A 16,628-nucleotide genomic window follows, 5' to 3' on the forward strand; every position below is an offset into this window, starting at 1 on the left:
GTACAGACCCTCAGTCTACTCTCTCCACAGCAAGCAACACTCTTTATATGAAATGCTTACTATACAAAAATGGGTTTGATGCTGAGCTTCCCCATGCAAATCCATAAGGATGGACTCATTGGGTAAGACTTGCTTTGAGAGAATTCCGTCCCCCTTTTGCTTTGTCTCTAGTCTGGTAGTTAAGATATGTATTCCTTCTGTATACAATAGTTACATTTAACTATAGTGGTTGTTATGAACTAGTATATTATCACCCATGGAACTAAGCCACTTAAGATAACGGCTATATGAGTAATAGCATCTTGTGGCAATGAATCCCATACAATAATTTCCATACACTAATCTTACATTACACTGACTATCTCCTTTGTGTGTTTTGAACCTTCTACCAATCAATTTCATTGAACAATTCCACTATCTTGTATTCTAAGAGGACAATGGCTCTATTTCCTCTTACTACATGATCCATAAATCATTTTTCTGATGCCCAACCTTCTTAACATTTTCTTTAACCTGTAAGAAACTAGGAAGTTGAAATACAAACACAAAAAAGAATGATATTGAAACATAAAATTGAAAACAAGAGGTTAAAAGAAGCAAGCAGACATTTTACAGTTGAAGTGCTAGTTTTCCTTATCAGGTGAAAAGCTGCATCCCTTGGGGAAATGTACAAGTGCTATTCAATTATGCGCTAGGAGAGGCTAGTATATTCTCCATTCATAGGGTTCAGCCAAAATAACAGCCAAAATAACTCACTTAGAACCCAAGGCAAAACTTTGACATGCCATTCATCCATGCCATTTCCATGTTTTTTTAATTTTTGAAAAGTCCAAAGAAGGGAGAAATTACTCTGCCTTGAAACGGCTTTAAATATGTGTCCCATTCCAGGAAAAACGAAGAGTGAGTATTGTTTTTAATATTAAGCACACAAATAATTTCAAGGTCCAGGGAGGGAAACTGATTTTTCCTTACAATTAACACATCTGCTGTGAAAACACCAGTGACCATTTGATGCTGCCCCAAGTTCTGCTCTTCTACAGAAAGCTCCCATATTCTTCAGAGAGATTTCGCCAATAAAAATAATAATGAAAGTTTGGGTCCTAATCAAGCTACAAAACTGCTTGCAAGGTGATTTGTGGGCTCCCTCTGACACTGTTTCCAGTTTTAAAAGGTAATTTGAGCCACCCAGAGAACCATCTATTGCACACAACTCCTGGAGCTATGGAGATAATGAAGTATTTTAATGTACAATCTCCCAGAGAGTGGCAGCATGACATCAAGTCCTATCCATGTCATGGAGAATTACAGCATTTACATTGTGCATGGCAGCAGAACAAGGACCCCACACAGTAATCCACTCCTTTAGGTCACAGGAATTACCCTTTAAAAACTGAAAAAAGACTCAGAAGCAGGACTGCAGATTTCAAAGTGGACACTGGATCTGATCTGGGCATTGCTCTAAGTGGTGCAGATCAGAACCAGAGTTCACTGGATTCTATTTCCATTCCTATCCCTAACCTGTGCTTTTGCAGAGAATCTAAGCAGACCATTCAAACAATTTCTCCACAGCATTTAGCTATCTTTGCTACATTTTCCCCATCCAGATTGAATCAACCCATCAGTGACTCTAGAAAAAACAACAGCAACAGAATTTATCCTTCTATGCCTTTATGTTTTATGCTTCATTATCATTTATTAGACTTGGGAAAGGATGATGGTTTAAAGCACATAGTGATAGAACTTGGTTAATAAAGACCTTGGTTCAATGGAGACACATAAAGAAGCCTTTGACAAAAGTTTCAAGCATATTAGTTGGAAATAATTGGCCGCTGTATTAACTGTGACAAGAACAAGCAATGCAAATTATCATCACTATGTACAGAGAGGTCAATGCTAGTTCCAGTTCTCCAGGGTTATTATTAACAAGAGGCAAATTGCAATGTTTGGAAAGGGCCACGGTCTCCTTGCTTCCTGTTTCATAGAATGAAAGTTGCTGTTCATTAGAAGCTACCAAAATCTGATTCAGAATAAAAGGCCAGGGCATATAATTACTTGCTTTATCTTACCGTTTGTTTAGTCTGAATAAATGCAAAGAATATATTAGCTGAATTGTTTTATATTTTCCTATTTGTCTGAATGGAGAGGGCAGAAATCTCCTCCCCCCCCCCCGCAAACTTTTTTATTTTTTGCATACCCTATACTTTGTCCCATCTCTATAAAACACACGTTTCTTTTTAAGCTATATGTCAACTGTAGGACTTGGTTCTACCTTACATGATGGTTCATTCACTGCACACTAAAGAAGTTTAAATCTGAATTACATGAATACCCAACTAAAAGACTCCTTTAGACTACAAAAGTGGCATAAAGACCCTCTCACCTTGATCTACAGTGCATTCACTTGGAAGTAAATCCCATTTATTTCAAAATAACTTATTGTCTTGGGGTCCATGGCAGATGGGGCAGGAATAGCAGGATCCTTCAGGGGAAGATGAGGACCGTGGAATTGGAAGTGGGCAGAGTTCAGGCAGTGATGGGAAGGAGGGTTCTACCCTGCTGTTGAAAGATGTATCATGAGGAAAGAGAAGCTGTTGGAGTCAGAGAACTGCCTCCAGAGAGTGAGCTCCACAAAGTAGCTGAAGAGGCGGTTGAAAGATCAGCAGAGCCGGCTGAGGTGGAGAATCAGAGGCTAGAGTCCATTACCAAAGATGTGCAGTCATCTGCATGAACAGACCCAGTATCCTCTTCCCCACCCCCAGAATCACTAACCTGCAAACTCAAGTCTTCTGTCTTATGATGGTAACCACACAGATGATCTTATAACTGCCTATGGATTTTTGAACTGTGTATCTTGTATTGTGAACTGATGCTGAGACCCTGCGCTAACTTCTTAAAGAAAGCTTTCCAGTTTTTTTTTTGAGCCAAGAGTTTGAGTACTGTGTCCAAGAGTGGGAGCCAATACACTAATGTCCTAGTAGCCTTGTGGGCAAATTGCATAAAGCAAAAGCCACTGAAAGTCACTGATATGGTATCCATCATCCCAGACAACACTTTTCATTATTCTTTACTATTGACCATGCAGGCTGGGATGGATGAGAGTTGGAATGTAGCAGCCAGAGGGCACCATGTAGAATATCCCTGTTATTCATGTTGGTAGGGCCACTGACTACATATAATAAAATCATAGAATTGTAGTTGGAAGGAACCCTGAGGATCACATAGTTCAACACCCTGCAGTGCAGAAATCTCATCTAAAGCATCTATGATAGATGGCTATCCAACCTCTACTTAAAAACCTCAAATGAATGAGAGCACACCACCTTCTGAGGGAATCTGTTCCACTGTCAAAGAACCCTCACTGTCAAAGTTTTTCTTGACATTTAGTTGGAATCTCCTTTCTGGCGTTCCAGTGGAACCTTCCCTGAGGAACGCCCGTCCATCAGACATCAAACAGATAAACAACTATTTGACTTTTAGAAGACATCTGAAGGCAGCCCTGTATAGGGAAGTTTTTAATATTTGATGCTTTATTGTGTTTTTATATTTTTCTGGAAGCCAACCAGAGTGGCTGGGGCAACCCAGTCAGATAAGCAGCATAAAGATAATAAAATTATTATTATTATTATTATTATTATTATTATTATTCCTCCTTTGGTTTGGGTCCACAGCAGGAGAAAACAAGCTTGTTCCATCTTCCATGTGAAAGCCCTTTATATATTTGAAGATGTTTATATATCTCTGCTCGGTCTCCTCTTATATAGGCTAAACATACCCAATCCCTCAACCTTCCTCATACAGCTTGTGACTAGGGAAAGGATGCCAAAGCTGTGTCCAGTGAGTGTGCTGGATTTTCAGGCACCAATAGGACCAGACTATTACCATTATTTCATATAAACATCTACATTATTAGTGCACCAGATTTACATATGCTCTTACCTTTAACTAAATCAAGATTTGGAACCATCACCCTACAGGGTTGGCATGGTGAAAGCAAAAACACACACACACTAATGATCTTCCATGTTTGCAGACACCCACAATTAAATTTGGGCAGGTCAATCATTTCTAAACACACACAATTAACACTTGTTCTTGTAATTTTGCATGCTTCATTAGTATTCTAAACTACATTGCCTCTCAACAACTACCCAAGCACATACTAATGATTCTGCCATTCAGTCTTTTCTTTAATGCCACTTTAAAATAAGTAGTAAAGATTTGTAATTAGACTGGCAGACTATGTTCATATTGAAGGTGTTCATTTGACCAATTAGTCATAGCAAAGTAGTAATGCTGCTAAAACTTCAGCTGTATCTACATTTCTAATACTTTGTTAAATCAAATCCAAATGAAATAAATGGAGTTCCACAAGTACATTTACTGGACAGAGCTGTTGTTCATTTTGTTTGTGCATATGCAGGACATCTTTCTCACTGATTATGCTGAAAGGGTAACCAAAGTAGTCTCTGGACCAAACTAGATGATCACAAAATATATAGCATGCAGCTACAAATTACATTTTTCTCATGTAATTAAAAGTGGGAGAGGGGGGAAAGGTCCTACTTGAACTAATGGGAATTTTCCCCTAAGGCTCCTAGCTACACAGAAGAAGGGTTATTATTTTGATTGCGCTGTGGAGGGAAGAGATAAGCCTGTCCACCCCATGTGCTTCCTTCCTGATAACAGTTAGCCTCCCTCTTCAAGTAGTCAAGTAAAGAAAAAAAGGCAAATGTGTGACTGCATGCTATGCATTTAGTGAACATTTAGTTTTGCCCTCTGTGGGAAAGTAGATGGAGGGACTGAAAGTTCTTTACTGATTTTGAACCCAGTTGCTATCTATATAAGATTTGAACTGATTTCATATCTGTTTTGTTCCTGCTTTAAATTTGGTTTGTTTGTGTGTGTAGTTTTTCAAATTGTTTTTATAAAAGCAAATGTTTTCACTGTTTTTATTTCTGCAATTGTTCTCTATACGATTTTATTGTATTGTAAACTGCTTCAGGATGCCTCACGGGAAGCAATTCATAAATTAAATAAATAACTCTGTTACAGAAAAAGGATGTTGTGGATGACAAGCGGTTCCACATGACTGATATAACATCTGCACAGGATTATCCACATAGATTGATGCTTGCTTGAAGATATCACCAATCAATCTGGTGATAATATTGTAACTGCAAATCAACTTAATGAACCATTTGCATATCTACTAACTTTTTCATTAGGAAGCAATTGTTATAATAGATAGAAAAAAGTTGTTCTAGCATGAATCCCCCTGCTAATCTATTTGCTTTTTGTAGGACATGCTTCCTAAGAAGAACATTTGGAAATGGAGTTGATGCAAAGCATTTTTTTCTAGATCTTATGCGAGATAAATAGATCAGTGTTCAGATCACTGGTAATCTCACGTAGGCTGATTTTATTAGTTTTCCTGAGAATCCAAGTCTAGCTGGGCTCTGGATGATGCCATTCAGGGCAAGAGAGTGACTTTGGGAAACAGAAAGCTCTTTTAAATACTTCTGCAGAAGTGAAGACCACACCTTTATTATCTCAGGACAAGCATGTGAGGAAAGTTCATCTGTTGTGAAAACATGAAACTACTCTCAAAGTGCCTTTGAGAACATGGCCTTCTGACGAAAAAAAAATAAACTACAAGAAATTATCACGGGCGGGATAATAAGGACAGGCAAAAAGGAGGAAATGTTTCATCCTTTTGATCTTCATCCCACACCAGGGCTTTCAGCCTCAATGGACAGCCACCCCCACCCCCCACCCTGTCTGGGTTGCAAAGCACCCAATTTGAATAGACACTGAAGTGACAGCTGTCCAATCCCTATGAAAGTTGTGAAATCCTAAAGGTGTATGCAAGCGTTCCCACCTATTGATCCTGAAGCCTCTACAGCAATAATAAGTGGCCTGGGAAGATTCTTGCCAAGACCTGTTCCTTTCCTGGGTTCAAGCTGTGAAGAGTTCACCCCTCTATGATAGTATCATAGAGAAACCCAGCCAGATGAGTGGGGTTTAAATGTTGTTGTTGTTGTTGTTGTTGTTGTTGTTGTTGTTGTTGTTGTTATGATGTCAGGACCAGAAGGAGTATCAGAGTGCATGTTTCTTTCCCTTTTAGCCTCTGAAGCAATCTCAGGGATGAAAGAGATCCTCCCACATGGTTCCTGAAACTGTGAAGGGGTAGTCCCCTTCTCAATTCAAAGGATCATATGGGTTTGGCTCCTTCCTTGCCTTGCTCAACACTGATCTGCCCCAGCCAGTATGGTAAATGGTCTGGGATGATTAGAGCTGTAGTTCAACAACATCTGGTTGGCCACAGGTTAGCCACCCTTGCTCTAAATGGAGGTAGTAAGCCATATTTAGTCCTCTGCCTCTCCAGAGAGCTCAGAGTATAGAGTGGAAATGTGTTGGTTCCTTCACATCCCAGGAGTGTGTCCACTTGTACATCATCAAGAAGAAGGAATTTGCATACAATGTATGCAATGTATTTAAATAAAAATACAATGCTTCCAATCACAGTCGAATAGGCTGGAACCCATGTGCTTGCTCAGTCTGCTGACCAGGTTCTAACTGCTGATAGGCAACTTCAAGTACTTTAAACCAGACTTTGACTGGACAGCCCTTCGAATAGAGGACACCTTCAAACAGGACTGTCCTCTGTAAAGTATGAGACATTGCCACCCTCCATCCCAAAAACAGCTTTACACAGGGCTGCTTAAGGGATAAATCTAACCTATCTATCATCAAACCATCAGAGTACTAGGTTGTTGAAGCCAGCTTCCTCCAGCAAGCCTCCAAGCTACCCAGTGCAGTTGGGCTATACCAGGGACTTCCCTTCTCTTCTGTCAGGGAAAATCCTACATATGCAAACCATAAATGCCAATGTCATTAATTCAAAGTATGATTTGTAGCTTTATAACCACAAATTGCATAACATGAGTTATAAATATTGAAGGAGACTTCAGACAACAACATAGAAGGCTAATGGCAGGGTATTGCAAACAAGAAACTAAAATGATCTACCTTGCTGAGGAATTTGTCTGTTGACAAGGTTGCCAGGTCCACTTTATTGTAGGTTGAGGATTACCATAAACTATGCAAGTTAGGATTTGCTTACTTCCCACTTGATGAAGATTAGAACCAGGAATTGAAGACACTTCTTCATAGATCTGAGGTTTCACTGTAAAATAAAACCAGCAACACACACAAAATCAAATTGCTGAAACAACATGTACCTTATTATCTTTAAAGGTAAACAAGAAAGACCCTCAGCTCTTAGGAACTAATGCTGTTGCCAGGCTGAAGTTATTCCAATTAAGACTACAATCCTTATTATTGAGTTATTGGGTTGCCTTTGTTTTTGTTTTTATTATGTATTTTCTCTTTTTTTATATTGTTATTTTATGTTGTGAACCACCCTGAGATCTACAGGTATAGGGTAGTATGCAAATTTAATAAATAATAAAATAATAAAAAATAAGTCATTAATATAAACTGTGTTGTCAACTTACCATTTATTCTCAGAGTGACTGTCAAGTTTTTATGCAAGTTCCATTGCTGAGTACTCAGCAATATAGTGTACTTTCCTGCATCTTCTTCAGCAACATGTTTTATGATTAGTGAATAACCTTTAATTATATACCGGGCACACATTTCAGCAGCAGGTAACCCATCCTTCAACCTATCAAAAGACAACCAGAATTCATAATTCTGCAACTATTTATGTATATTCCAAAGGAAGCATCAGTCAAATATAATCTGTGCTCAAGAAGCAAATTGGGTCCCAAAGCTTATAAATGTTTTAAAACAGTAACATGGGGGGGTTAATTACATCTTACAAGGAAAGGGTGGCTGTTGATAATTAACATTCTTCCCACACACCTCCTTAGTAACATTTGGAAAAATATATGTGTAATGCAAAGTTGTTGCGTGCTGTATTTCTCCAGTCTCTAAAGGACGGCTAATCAATTAAGAGCAGTGGCAGGGAAACAATCAAGGGAGGTGTTTGAAGAGAATGAGAAACATGGGTTAGCTAACAGGAATACTGTTGGTATCTTCTTCTTTTCAGGGCTCCAAAGCTAAGGTTTGCAATGAACACCAAAGCTGAATACATAACCAACCAACCAACCCCGCTTTAGTAACAGTGCTTTCAGAACATTTGAAATATCTGCATTGATCTCAAAGGTGTTTTTTTCTAATAAAAAAACCTCCCCCCCCCAAAAAAAATACACCTGTTGGTTTAATTCTCTGGTACAACAGGATATCAAGATATGGCTCCAGAAAGGCTGTAAACATCCCTTCAAAGAAATTCAATCCTCAGAATGGTTTCACATGTTACTACCACTGGGTGCAGAGGAAACAAAGATCTGAGAAAGGCTATTATCTACGTGTCCTGCTGTAGGCTTCACAGAAGCACTTGGCTAGCAAATTGGAAATTAGATGCTTCTAGATGGGTGCTTATTGTGGAAGTGGTGCTCTGCATTTATGCAAGGTTTTTGCAGAGTCCACAGAACATCATTGGCATGAATGTGCCAGTCTGCATTTTTCTACCCATTTAATCCAGATTTACTCTTTCTGGGGGAAATCTTGTAAGACAAAAAGAAAATGTGTTGTCAACTACTCATTTGCAATATCTTAGTGATCTGTCTGTAATCTTATTTATCAAGACTATTCTTAAATTCTTGCAGTTTGAGTGGGTTCATTGTGTTTCCTTGTAGTGTGACTCATAACACATGAAGAGGGTATGACTAGGTATGCTTGATGAATTTGTTCTTTGTGAATTCTAACATAAAATGAACTGATCCACACCTCCAGACTAATGTGCAGATTGGAATGTAGTTTTCTTTCAGATTTTGCACTTCTCCAAATTTTGTATTGTAGTTCTTGTCTCAAAAATAAAGCAAAATGCATGTAAAATGGGTATTTTGGGCTAAAATGCATTTAGAAATGCATTGTTTTTAAAGAAATATGTTTAAAACTGGAAGAAAATACATTCTAAAAAAAAATATGAATCTTTGTGTCATTTTTTAAATAGAATAATGCAGAAATTGAATGAACTTGTAAATGGACTCCTATAAAACTGACATGGCCCAGACATAGACTGATTCATCCTAGAGATAACCCATAGCATGCAAATAAATATACATTATTTTATCACATTTTTCCCTAGTGAGGAGCTGAGGCCACTAATTGCTCTCAAACTGTGAAAGAAGTCCATCTATACGCTTCGCATATTTCAGAGAACACAACAAAACACACAGTGTAGATGAAATGCAAGTGTTAAAATATATGTGCAGCTATGCTAAAAAAACCCCTCCAAAAATAAGTATTGTGAACTAGCACTCTACATGCATGTAAGGAATTGTCCTATTCAGCTTCTAACACAGCATTTAACAGTAATGAATTCAACCACAGCCGCTGACATTTACAATTATTTAAACAAAACAAAGACGAAAATGAGATCAAAACTGATAACATTGTTTTCTATTAAAATTAGACCAAAGCACTCCTTGAAAGACTTCTTAAGATAGTGTACAGGAGTTGTATAAAACAAGTTTAGAAAGAATGGGTCACCAAAAATAATGTCATCTCTTAAGGCCAAACTAAATGTGACATTAAATGTGTTGCCAACTGCCTGTCCCTTGCCTCCTCCACAGTGAAATACCAGCCATTGTGGGGAGTGGGTTCCTGTGGTGGGATTGTGACAACTTTTATTATGAAGACAAATGGCCTTGCAATTAAAATGCTAATGGCAGGTGAAGGCCTCCAAGGTTGCTTTTCAGGTTAAGATGGGTGAATCCAACACAGGGTCTGCCAGAGATTCATTTGAATCCAAGCTTGAAGCTTAAACATTGCACGTGTTTGACGCATGCGCAACCGCGTAAACATGCAGCACCAGGAAATAATGAAATAAATTGATTTAAATTGCAAAAGGGGCAAAAATGACCCCCAAAGAGTGGGGAAACTGCAAAAAAGGCGCAAAAAGAGTGGGAAAACAGCCAGCAAGCCAAGGAACCTTTGCAACTACAATCCCATGAGCCTTTACACCAAACTTTGAGGTCTGTGGATGGTTGGAGTTTGTAGTTTCCACATCATCCTCCAGCAATGAGAAAGACCGAGAGCCCCCACTGCCACCATTCATGCCTGTCTGGTAAATGCTGCTGGCTTTTTAAAGGGTTTTTTAATGGTTTCCAAATGTTTAGAAGGTGTTTGCAGGCTTTTGAGATTGTGTTCTCCACTATATGCAATTTCACACTTATGTGCGGTACCTGAGAACATAACCCCCACCTAAGTGGGGAGGTGCCTGCATATTATACTGAATGCCGCAGGATTTACTTTTGAATAAGCACACTTAATACAGTAACTGCAGTAACTCCCTGCCTTTGCCCCAAGACAAATATACACTGAGGTTGCCGTATTTCAAAAAGCTTAAATATGTTGAGCTTTTTTGGGGGCCAAAGTTGTTGACATTCAGCGATTTCTATCCAGACACTATTTCCGATGGCCGGCTGTGTCCGGGAAATATGGCAACCCTAAGTGAAATAAACATGGCTATTTTGTAAGCTTTGAAAATATGCACATTAACAGTAACAAATAATTTATTCCAAGTTCATTTCAGGGCATGTTTATTCATCTTTTTATTTGGAGGTGCAATGTATAATCCTAAGCAAGCATGTTATATTTCCAAATAAGTAGCTTCTTTCTGTATGCAGAAAAAAAGTGTAATCCTACCATACAACCTCTGGTGCAGGAAACGCTTTCACTTTCATAGAAAGTCGATAGGACTTCTTGCCAGATATAACGTCCAGTACATTTTTTCTTCTATATTTCAAACTGATGAATGGTTTATCTTAAAAAAATAAATCAAATAAAATTATGTGTTTAAGATAGTGGTCTGGACAAGTATAACTGAAGCCACTTGATCACACAGATATAACACAAACTGGGACAGCAACCCTGGTCTTTTACACAAAAGTCATCCATCACTAAGTATTCCATTCATTGCCCTGGAATATGAATATCATACATTCTGCACAAACATAATGTTTCTTACCATAAATATGAACAGTTGTTTTAACTGATCTCACAGACAGGCCACTTGTCACATTGCAGGTATACTCTCCTTTATCAATATCACGGACTTTATCAACAACAATAATACTGTAGAATAGATTGGGTTCATCGTTCCTTGGTATAATGCTTTTAGTTATGGTCCCTCTTTTGCTTGCCTAGACAGGAGAAAAATGTTTACATGGAAAAAAGGTATTAACACACAACTTCTACCTCACAGGGTTGTTGTGAGGGTAACATGGTGAAGGAGAGAGTCATCTATGCCACCTTGTGCTGCTTGGAGGGAAGGTGGGATATAAATATAATGATAAATGAATATAAAATAAAATAAGCTGCTCTTTGTGGTTTAATCAAGTAATGCAAATTTAACACTTTACAGAGCCCCATTGTGTTGTGTGTTTCACAATTTCAAACAGAGTCTACTTCCCTGCAGTTCAGAAGACCACACAACTACCGTATTTTTCTGTGTATAAGACTAGGTTTTTTAGCTTAAAAATAATGTAAAAAATTAGGGGGCATCTTATACACAGATACATCTCCCCCCATTTTCTTAAATCTGAGTAATAGAGAGTGTCCTATACATAGGGGCATCTTATAGACAGAAAAATATGGTACTTCATATAGAAAATTAATTTCTGAAAGGGGCCCACATATCTATAAAAGAGAAAGATACTATATAGTATTTGTTACTGATGTCTAGCTATTAATTACACTAGTATTAACCTCATCTGATACACTAGCAACCAATTCCAATATTTGTAAATTTTAATAGCTGCTTCTCTCCGGGAATCACAGGAAACTGCAATGCTCACAAACAGCACAAAGAAGATGATGGACTCATAATCAGAGCATGGTGGTAAAGGATATACCAAAGGGTAGCAATCAGGGTGAGAGTTATTGGGAGTCAGCAGCCAGTATATTGGGTTTGACTGTGGCTATTCAGATCTTTGTGCAGCCATGAAGCTCAATAAGTAAGGCTTGGATATTCTCTCTCAATCTAAAAAGAGAGGATGGATAGAGGAACATAAAATGAGATTGTGATATTCTTGAAACATATGAATTGGCACCACACACAGAGGATCACATTCTCGTACTGTGGGCATCAGGTGCTTTTGGCATTAGAGGCTAGTAACAACTTCCATCTAATTAAGTGACAATTTGACACTCTTTTCTTATGCTAAATAAATACTGTGGTAGGGAAGGTCCTGTTGGAAGTTAACTATGAACTGCTACCTTCTTCTAGCATAGGGGTAGCCAATGTGGTGTCCTCCAGATGTTGCTGGACTCACAATTCCGATCAGCCCTAGCCAACATGACCAATGGTTAGGGGAGATAGGAGTTGTGCTCCAACAATATCTGTAGATTCAGTGGCTACTAAAATAACTATCATGACTTTAATATTCTTGCACAGAAATCGGATGGGTGAGCAGTTCCCATGTGTTTTTCACCAATGGCAAAGCTTAGCAAGGTTTACTCTGGATTCCTGACAAATACTTTTAAGTGGCAGCTGTTTGTGTGCATGCTCCTGAAATGGTGAGGTGTTTAAGCTCACAACTGCTGTTTAAAAATAATTGTTCACATAAAAAGTGAGATCTTGGACATATGAATTGTAGTATTTTCTCTAAGGTTGAGTTGAAAAACTGTCTGTTACTTCAAGAAAGATGGCAAAAATGTTTTCTTTAAAAAGAATACTCTTAGTTGGTAATAAGTACCAACATCATGAAATCTAATAAGTTTAATTCATTCATTCATCGGTTGTTATGAAATCAACACAAATGCATTGTGTAAAGCTTGCTTGGTCATTCGAGCAGGAAACTTTCTAGAAAAAGAGATGCCAGAACTCCTCATGAACATTTCCTTCATTCTCTTAGAATGGCAATGGCACCCATCCAAGAGGTGCTGGAACATAGTTCCAGTGAGTTCCAGCTGAAAAAAGCCCTGATCACCCCAAGGGAATGTAAAATATGGGAAGTTCCTCTTTTTCTGGAATTATATTTTTAGAAAAGAGCAAGAGTACCCACCTCACCAGGATAACTCCATGTGATCTGCACTCTTGTGTTCCAGGCGGTAGTGATTGTACAGTTGAGGACAAGCTTGTCTCCTTTTAATAACTTGACTGGTCTTGAGGCATTTAACCGGACACTATGGATTTCATTGTCTACACAATACATCAAGAAAGAAAAGTGAATCCGATGATTAATTAATTAAATAACTGAAATTACTGACTAAGGAAACCAAAAGATACTTACTCATCCTGAATGTCAGGTATTTTGTGCTGTATTCATGGCCATTAATACTTGTTTCACAGCTGAGAAGGCCTATGAATTTGTATGTTGCATTTGGTATTATAAAGCCCTTTGTACTATCCCAGATTATTGTCTTCCCATCAGGAATGATGTTAACTCCTGGCATCTAAAAATGAAATGAATTCATTACTTCTTTTTATTGTTAGGTGCTTCCCCCCTGAAACTAATGGTTAATTTATAAAAGGAATTTTAAAAGTTCCTGAACATAACTAAACACCTATATGAATATATTTACTCAAAGGGCTTCCAATAGCACTTTTGTCTCATAACATAAAAGAAATGGTGTAGAATGTGACTATTTCATGTTTTTCCCCCAAAATTTCATTATTCATAATTTTGCAATAGCAAATGGGATTGCTCAGGCTTTATTGCTATGCCACTGACTTCCTGTTGACCAATATGGTTCTGTCGGAAAATGTTCTTCATTTGCAGATGCATGATCATCACATACCAGAACACTATTTTTGCCTCTAAATTGGCAGTTAGGGGATTTTCTAATGTTGACAGCAGGCCATTCCAGACAAGAAACAAACCTCGTAGTATGGGAATTTGCAAACACACACACAAAAAGAGAGAGAGAGGGAGTGTGTGTGTGTGTGTGTGTGTGTGTGTGTGTTTGGATATGAAAACATTTAAAGAAGGAAATCCAGCCTATTATAATATATAGTGGCATGTATATTTGTCAGGCATGTCTGTGACATCACAGCACAACTTAGAAGTCACAAATGAGGACGCGTGGCTTAGCATGCCCTAATGTTCCAAATTACAGGGGCTTCTCTATGTAGAGGTCAGTAGCCAACATTGTATCCAACATTGTGCCCTCCAGATATTGTGGACTACAACTCCCATCATCCTTAATGGTTGGTCAGCTGGGGCTGATGAAAGCTGTAGGCTGTAACACCTAGAGGGCAACACATTGGCTATCCCTGCTGTAGACTGTTATCATCTCATGGCTTTGACTGAGCCAGAAATGAAAGCATCATAGAATCATAGAGTTGGAAGGGTCCCCGAGGGAATCCAAATCAGGAATCTCAGGAATACCAGACCCTGCTTGGCTTTGCAAATGTGCTAGCAGTTTTATTGCTGCACCACTGGGCATGCTCATGCAAGATCTTAAGTTACCTAGGCATGGCAGAGCTCAAGACTGTACCTAAGCACAGGAGACCAAAGTGAGGAAGCAAAAAGACACCCTCAATTGTGCAGGAAGAGTATGCCAGCTTTCCACAAAACAAGTGAGGTGCTAGAGTGGGAGGGCATTGAGGTTGAGTGCCTTCTAGCTGCCTCTCTGCCCAAGTGAGCACCTGCTGTGTGCATACCAGCTATGTATTGAGTCATGCCACCCACATGAGGAAGCAAGGCAGCAGCAGGAAAGGCTGTGTGCCGGGCAAGCCACCTCTTGTGTAGTTTGTGCTGTAGAACCAAGGCAGCAGCAGAGGCTGCACACCAAGGCAGGTGGTGAGTCACTTCTGGATCTCCAGGGCTCGCACCATAAGAAATGTTATGCTCATAATGTTAATGAGGGGGGAAACTATGTTATTATTTTCAGCAACAGGAGCAGAAAGTGAGTTCAATATGCTTATATCCAGAGTGCATGGGGCAAGGGGGCTAAATATCTTCTTTACACTCCTACCTCCCCTTTCACCATAAATTTAAGAAATCTCTCCTCATGTATGGAAACTAAAGATTGATTGCTGCTATACACAGTACAAGGGAACCTGTGACCCCCTTTTTAAAAGTCTAAAATCCATACACTACTGAAGCATAACAAAGATTTAAACATCAGATAGTATTCAGATACTTTACAGGTCATCAGTTTAGAAGGCACTGAAGTGATGGAACCTGTCTTTACACTGGCTCCTTTGACTATTGCTGTTTTAAAAGGCAGTAAAACATTATTTGTTTTGTTTTATTTGTTTTATTTTATTTGTTTTATTTATTTCATAAAATTTATATACCACTTGACCATTAAAAACCCCTCAAAGTGCTTCACAAAAAGAATAAAACCATAACATTATCAGGAAAAACCATAAAAGCAACTATTTACTGTAAGTCATTCAAAACATAAAACCAACAATAAACTAACAACAAAGTAAAACATATAACCCCCATTCTACACATCTGGGTAGGCTTGTCTAAACAAGAACGTTCATGTCAATAGCCAGGGAGTTCCAGAATATAGGTGCTACCACACTAAAAGAACCCAATTATCTCAGGAGTGGAGGAGCAATTGGGCTATAATGAAGGGCAGTATACAAATTTAATTAATAATAATTATAATAGTGCAGCATCCAGCACTTAATCTGGTTGGGCAGCACCAATTGTGGGTCAACTATGCTCCATGGTATGAAAAGAGGAGGATCTTAGCACCCATTGCTAGGGTAAAAATATATACACATAGGGGTGCTGGGACTGGTCACTGAGCTTGGAGCTTTTGATTTAGACACTTCTGAATCAAAACCTAGAAATCTGCACTGATTGTGACAGTGAAGACTGCTAAGTATACTATTTCTTCTTTAATAAATTCAGTGATCATGGATCACAAAGCTCAGAGCTGCAAAGCAAGTCACCTCCCTTCATTTTATGTTATTTCCCCAGACAGAAAAAAAAAGTTTTAATAGAATGAACAACAATCACAGCTTAGACTAAAGTGACACAGTGGAATATACTTCCTTATCTTTACAGCATCTCTGCTAAGAAGCCATAATCACAATTTAAATGATGGGAGGAGTGTGTCCTGTACATACAAATACTTTCTGCCACTTTATAGCCTGCTGACTGACTTTCTAAAGTGTCTTGAATTCTAGAGAGCCTATTGTGGTTACTGTTGCCAGATATAAACATTTCCCTTTTGATCCTTCAACTGATTCATCATTGCATATACAGACAATGACAATAAGAGGCATGCACAGCCCACTGTTTCAGGATATTCTGTCGAAGATAAAGTTTCCACCAAAGTCATGAATGTCTGCAGGAGGATTGGGAGGCATTCATTTTATAGCGCAATTGTTAATGCTGACTTAGCACTGGTGGTAGATGCATTGGGAGGAAACGTTCCCTTTGATTTAATATGTACATCTTTAGGAACACTGGATCCATGAAGCTCAACATTATCTACCCTGACTAGCAGCAGCTTTCCAGGGTTTCAGGCAGGGGAGATTCCAAGCCCTATCTAGGCCCTTCTGCACACAAGGCCTTTCTGAGCCTAGATCCTTCTCTATACAAGGCAGACTCTCTGCCACTGAGATA

At 38.7% G+C, this 16,628-nt stretch overlaps 1 protein-coding gene across 14 annotated transcripts in view; it reads right to left on the reverse strand.

Moving 5' to 3' along the window:
- Positions 1 to 16,628, reverse strand: part of FLT1 (fms related receptor tyrosine kinase 1) — a 135,057-nt gene that overhangs the window by 69,438 nt on the left and 48,991 nt on the right. For all 14 annotated transcript variants that reach the window (XM_081004046.1, XM_081004054.1, XM_081004045.1 and 11 more), the window contains 6 exons: positions 13,326 to 13,488; positions 13,098 to 13,234; positions 11,060 to 11,234; positions 10,738 to 10,855; positions 7,518 to 7,687; positions 7,030 to 7,186 (listed from right to left, as the gene is read on the reverse strand). In XM_081004046.1, coding sequence (XP_080860172.1) covers positions 7,030 to 7,186; positions 7,518 to 7,687; positions 10,738 to 10,855; positions 11,060 to 11,234; positions 13,098 to 13,234; positions 13,326 to 13,488 — 920 coding nt within the window. The remainder of the gene's footprint in view (positions 1 to 7,029; positions 7,187 to 7,517; positions 7,688 to 10,737; positions 10,856 to 11,059; positions 11,235 to 13,097; positions 13,235 to 13,325; positions 13,489 to 16,628) is intronic.

The sequence above is a fragment of the Podarcis pityusensis genome (assembly GCF_964106645.2).
Source record: "Podarcis pityusensis genome assembly, chromosome: 4".
In the NCBI taxonomy this organism is placed as follows: Eukaryota; Metazoa; Chordata; class Lepidosauria; order Squamata; family Lacertidae; genus Podarcis; species Podarcis pityusensis.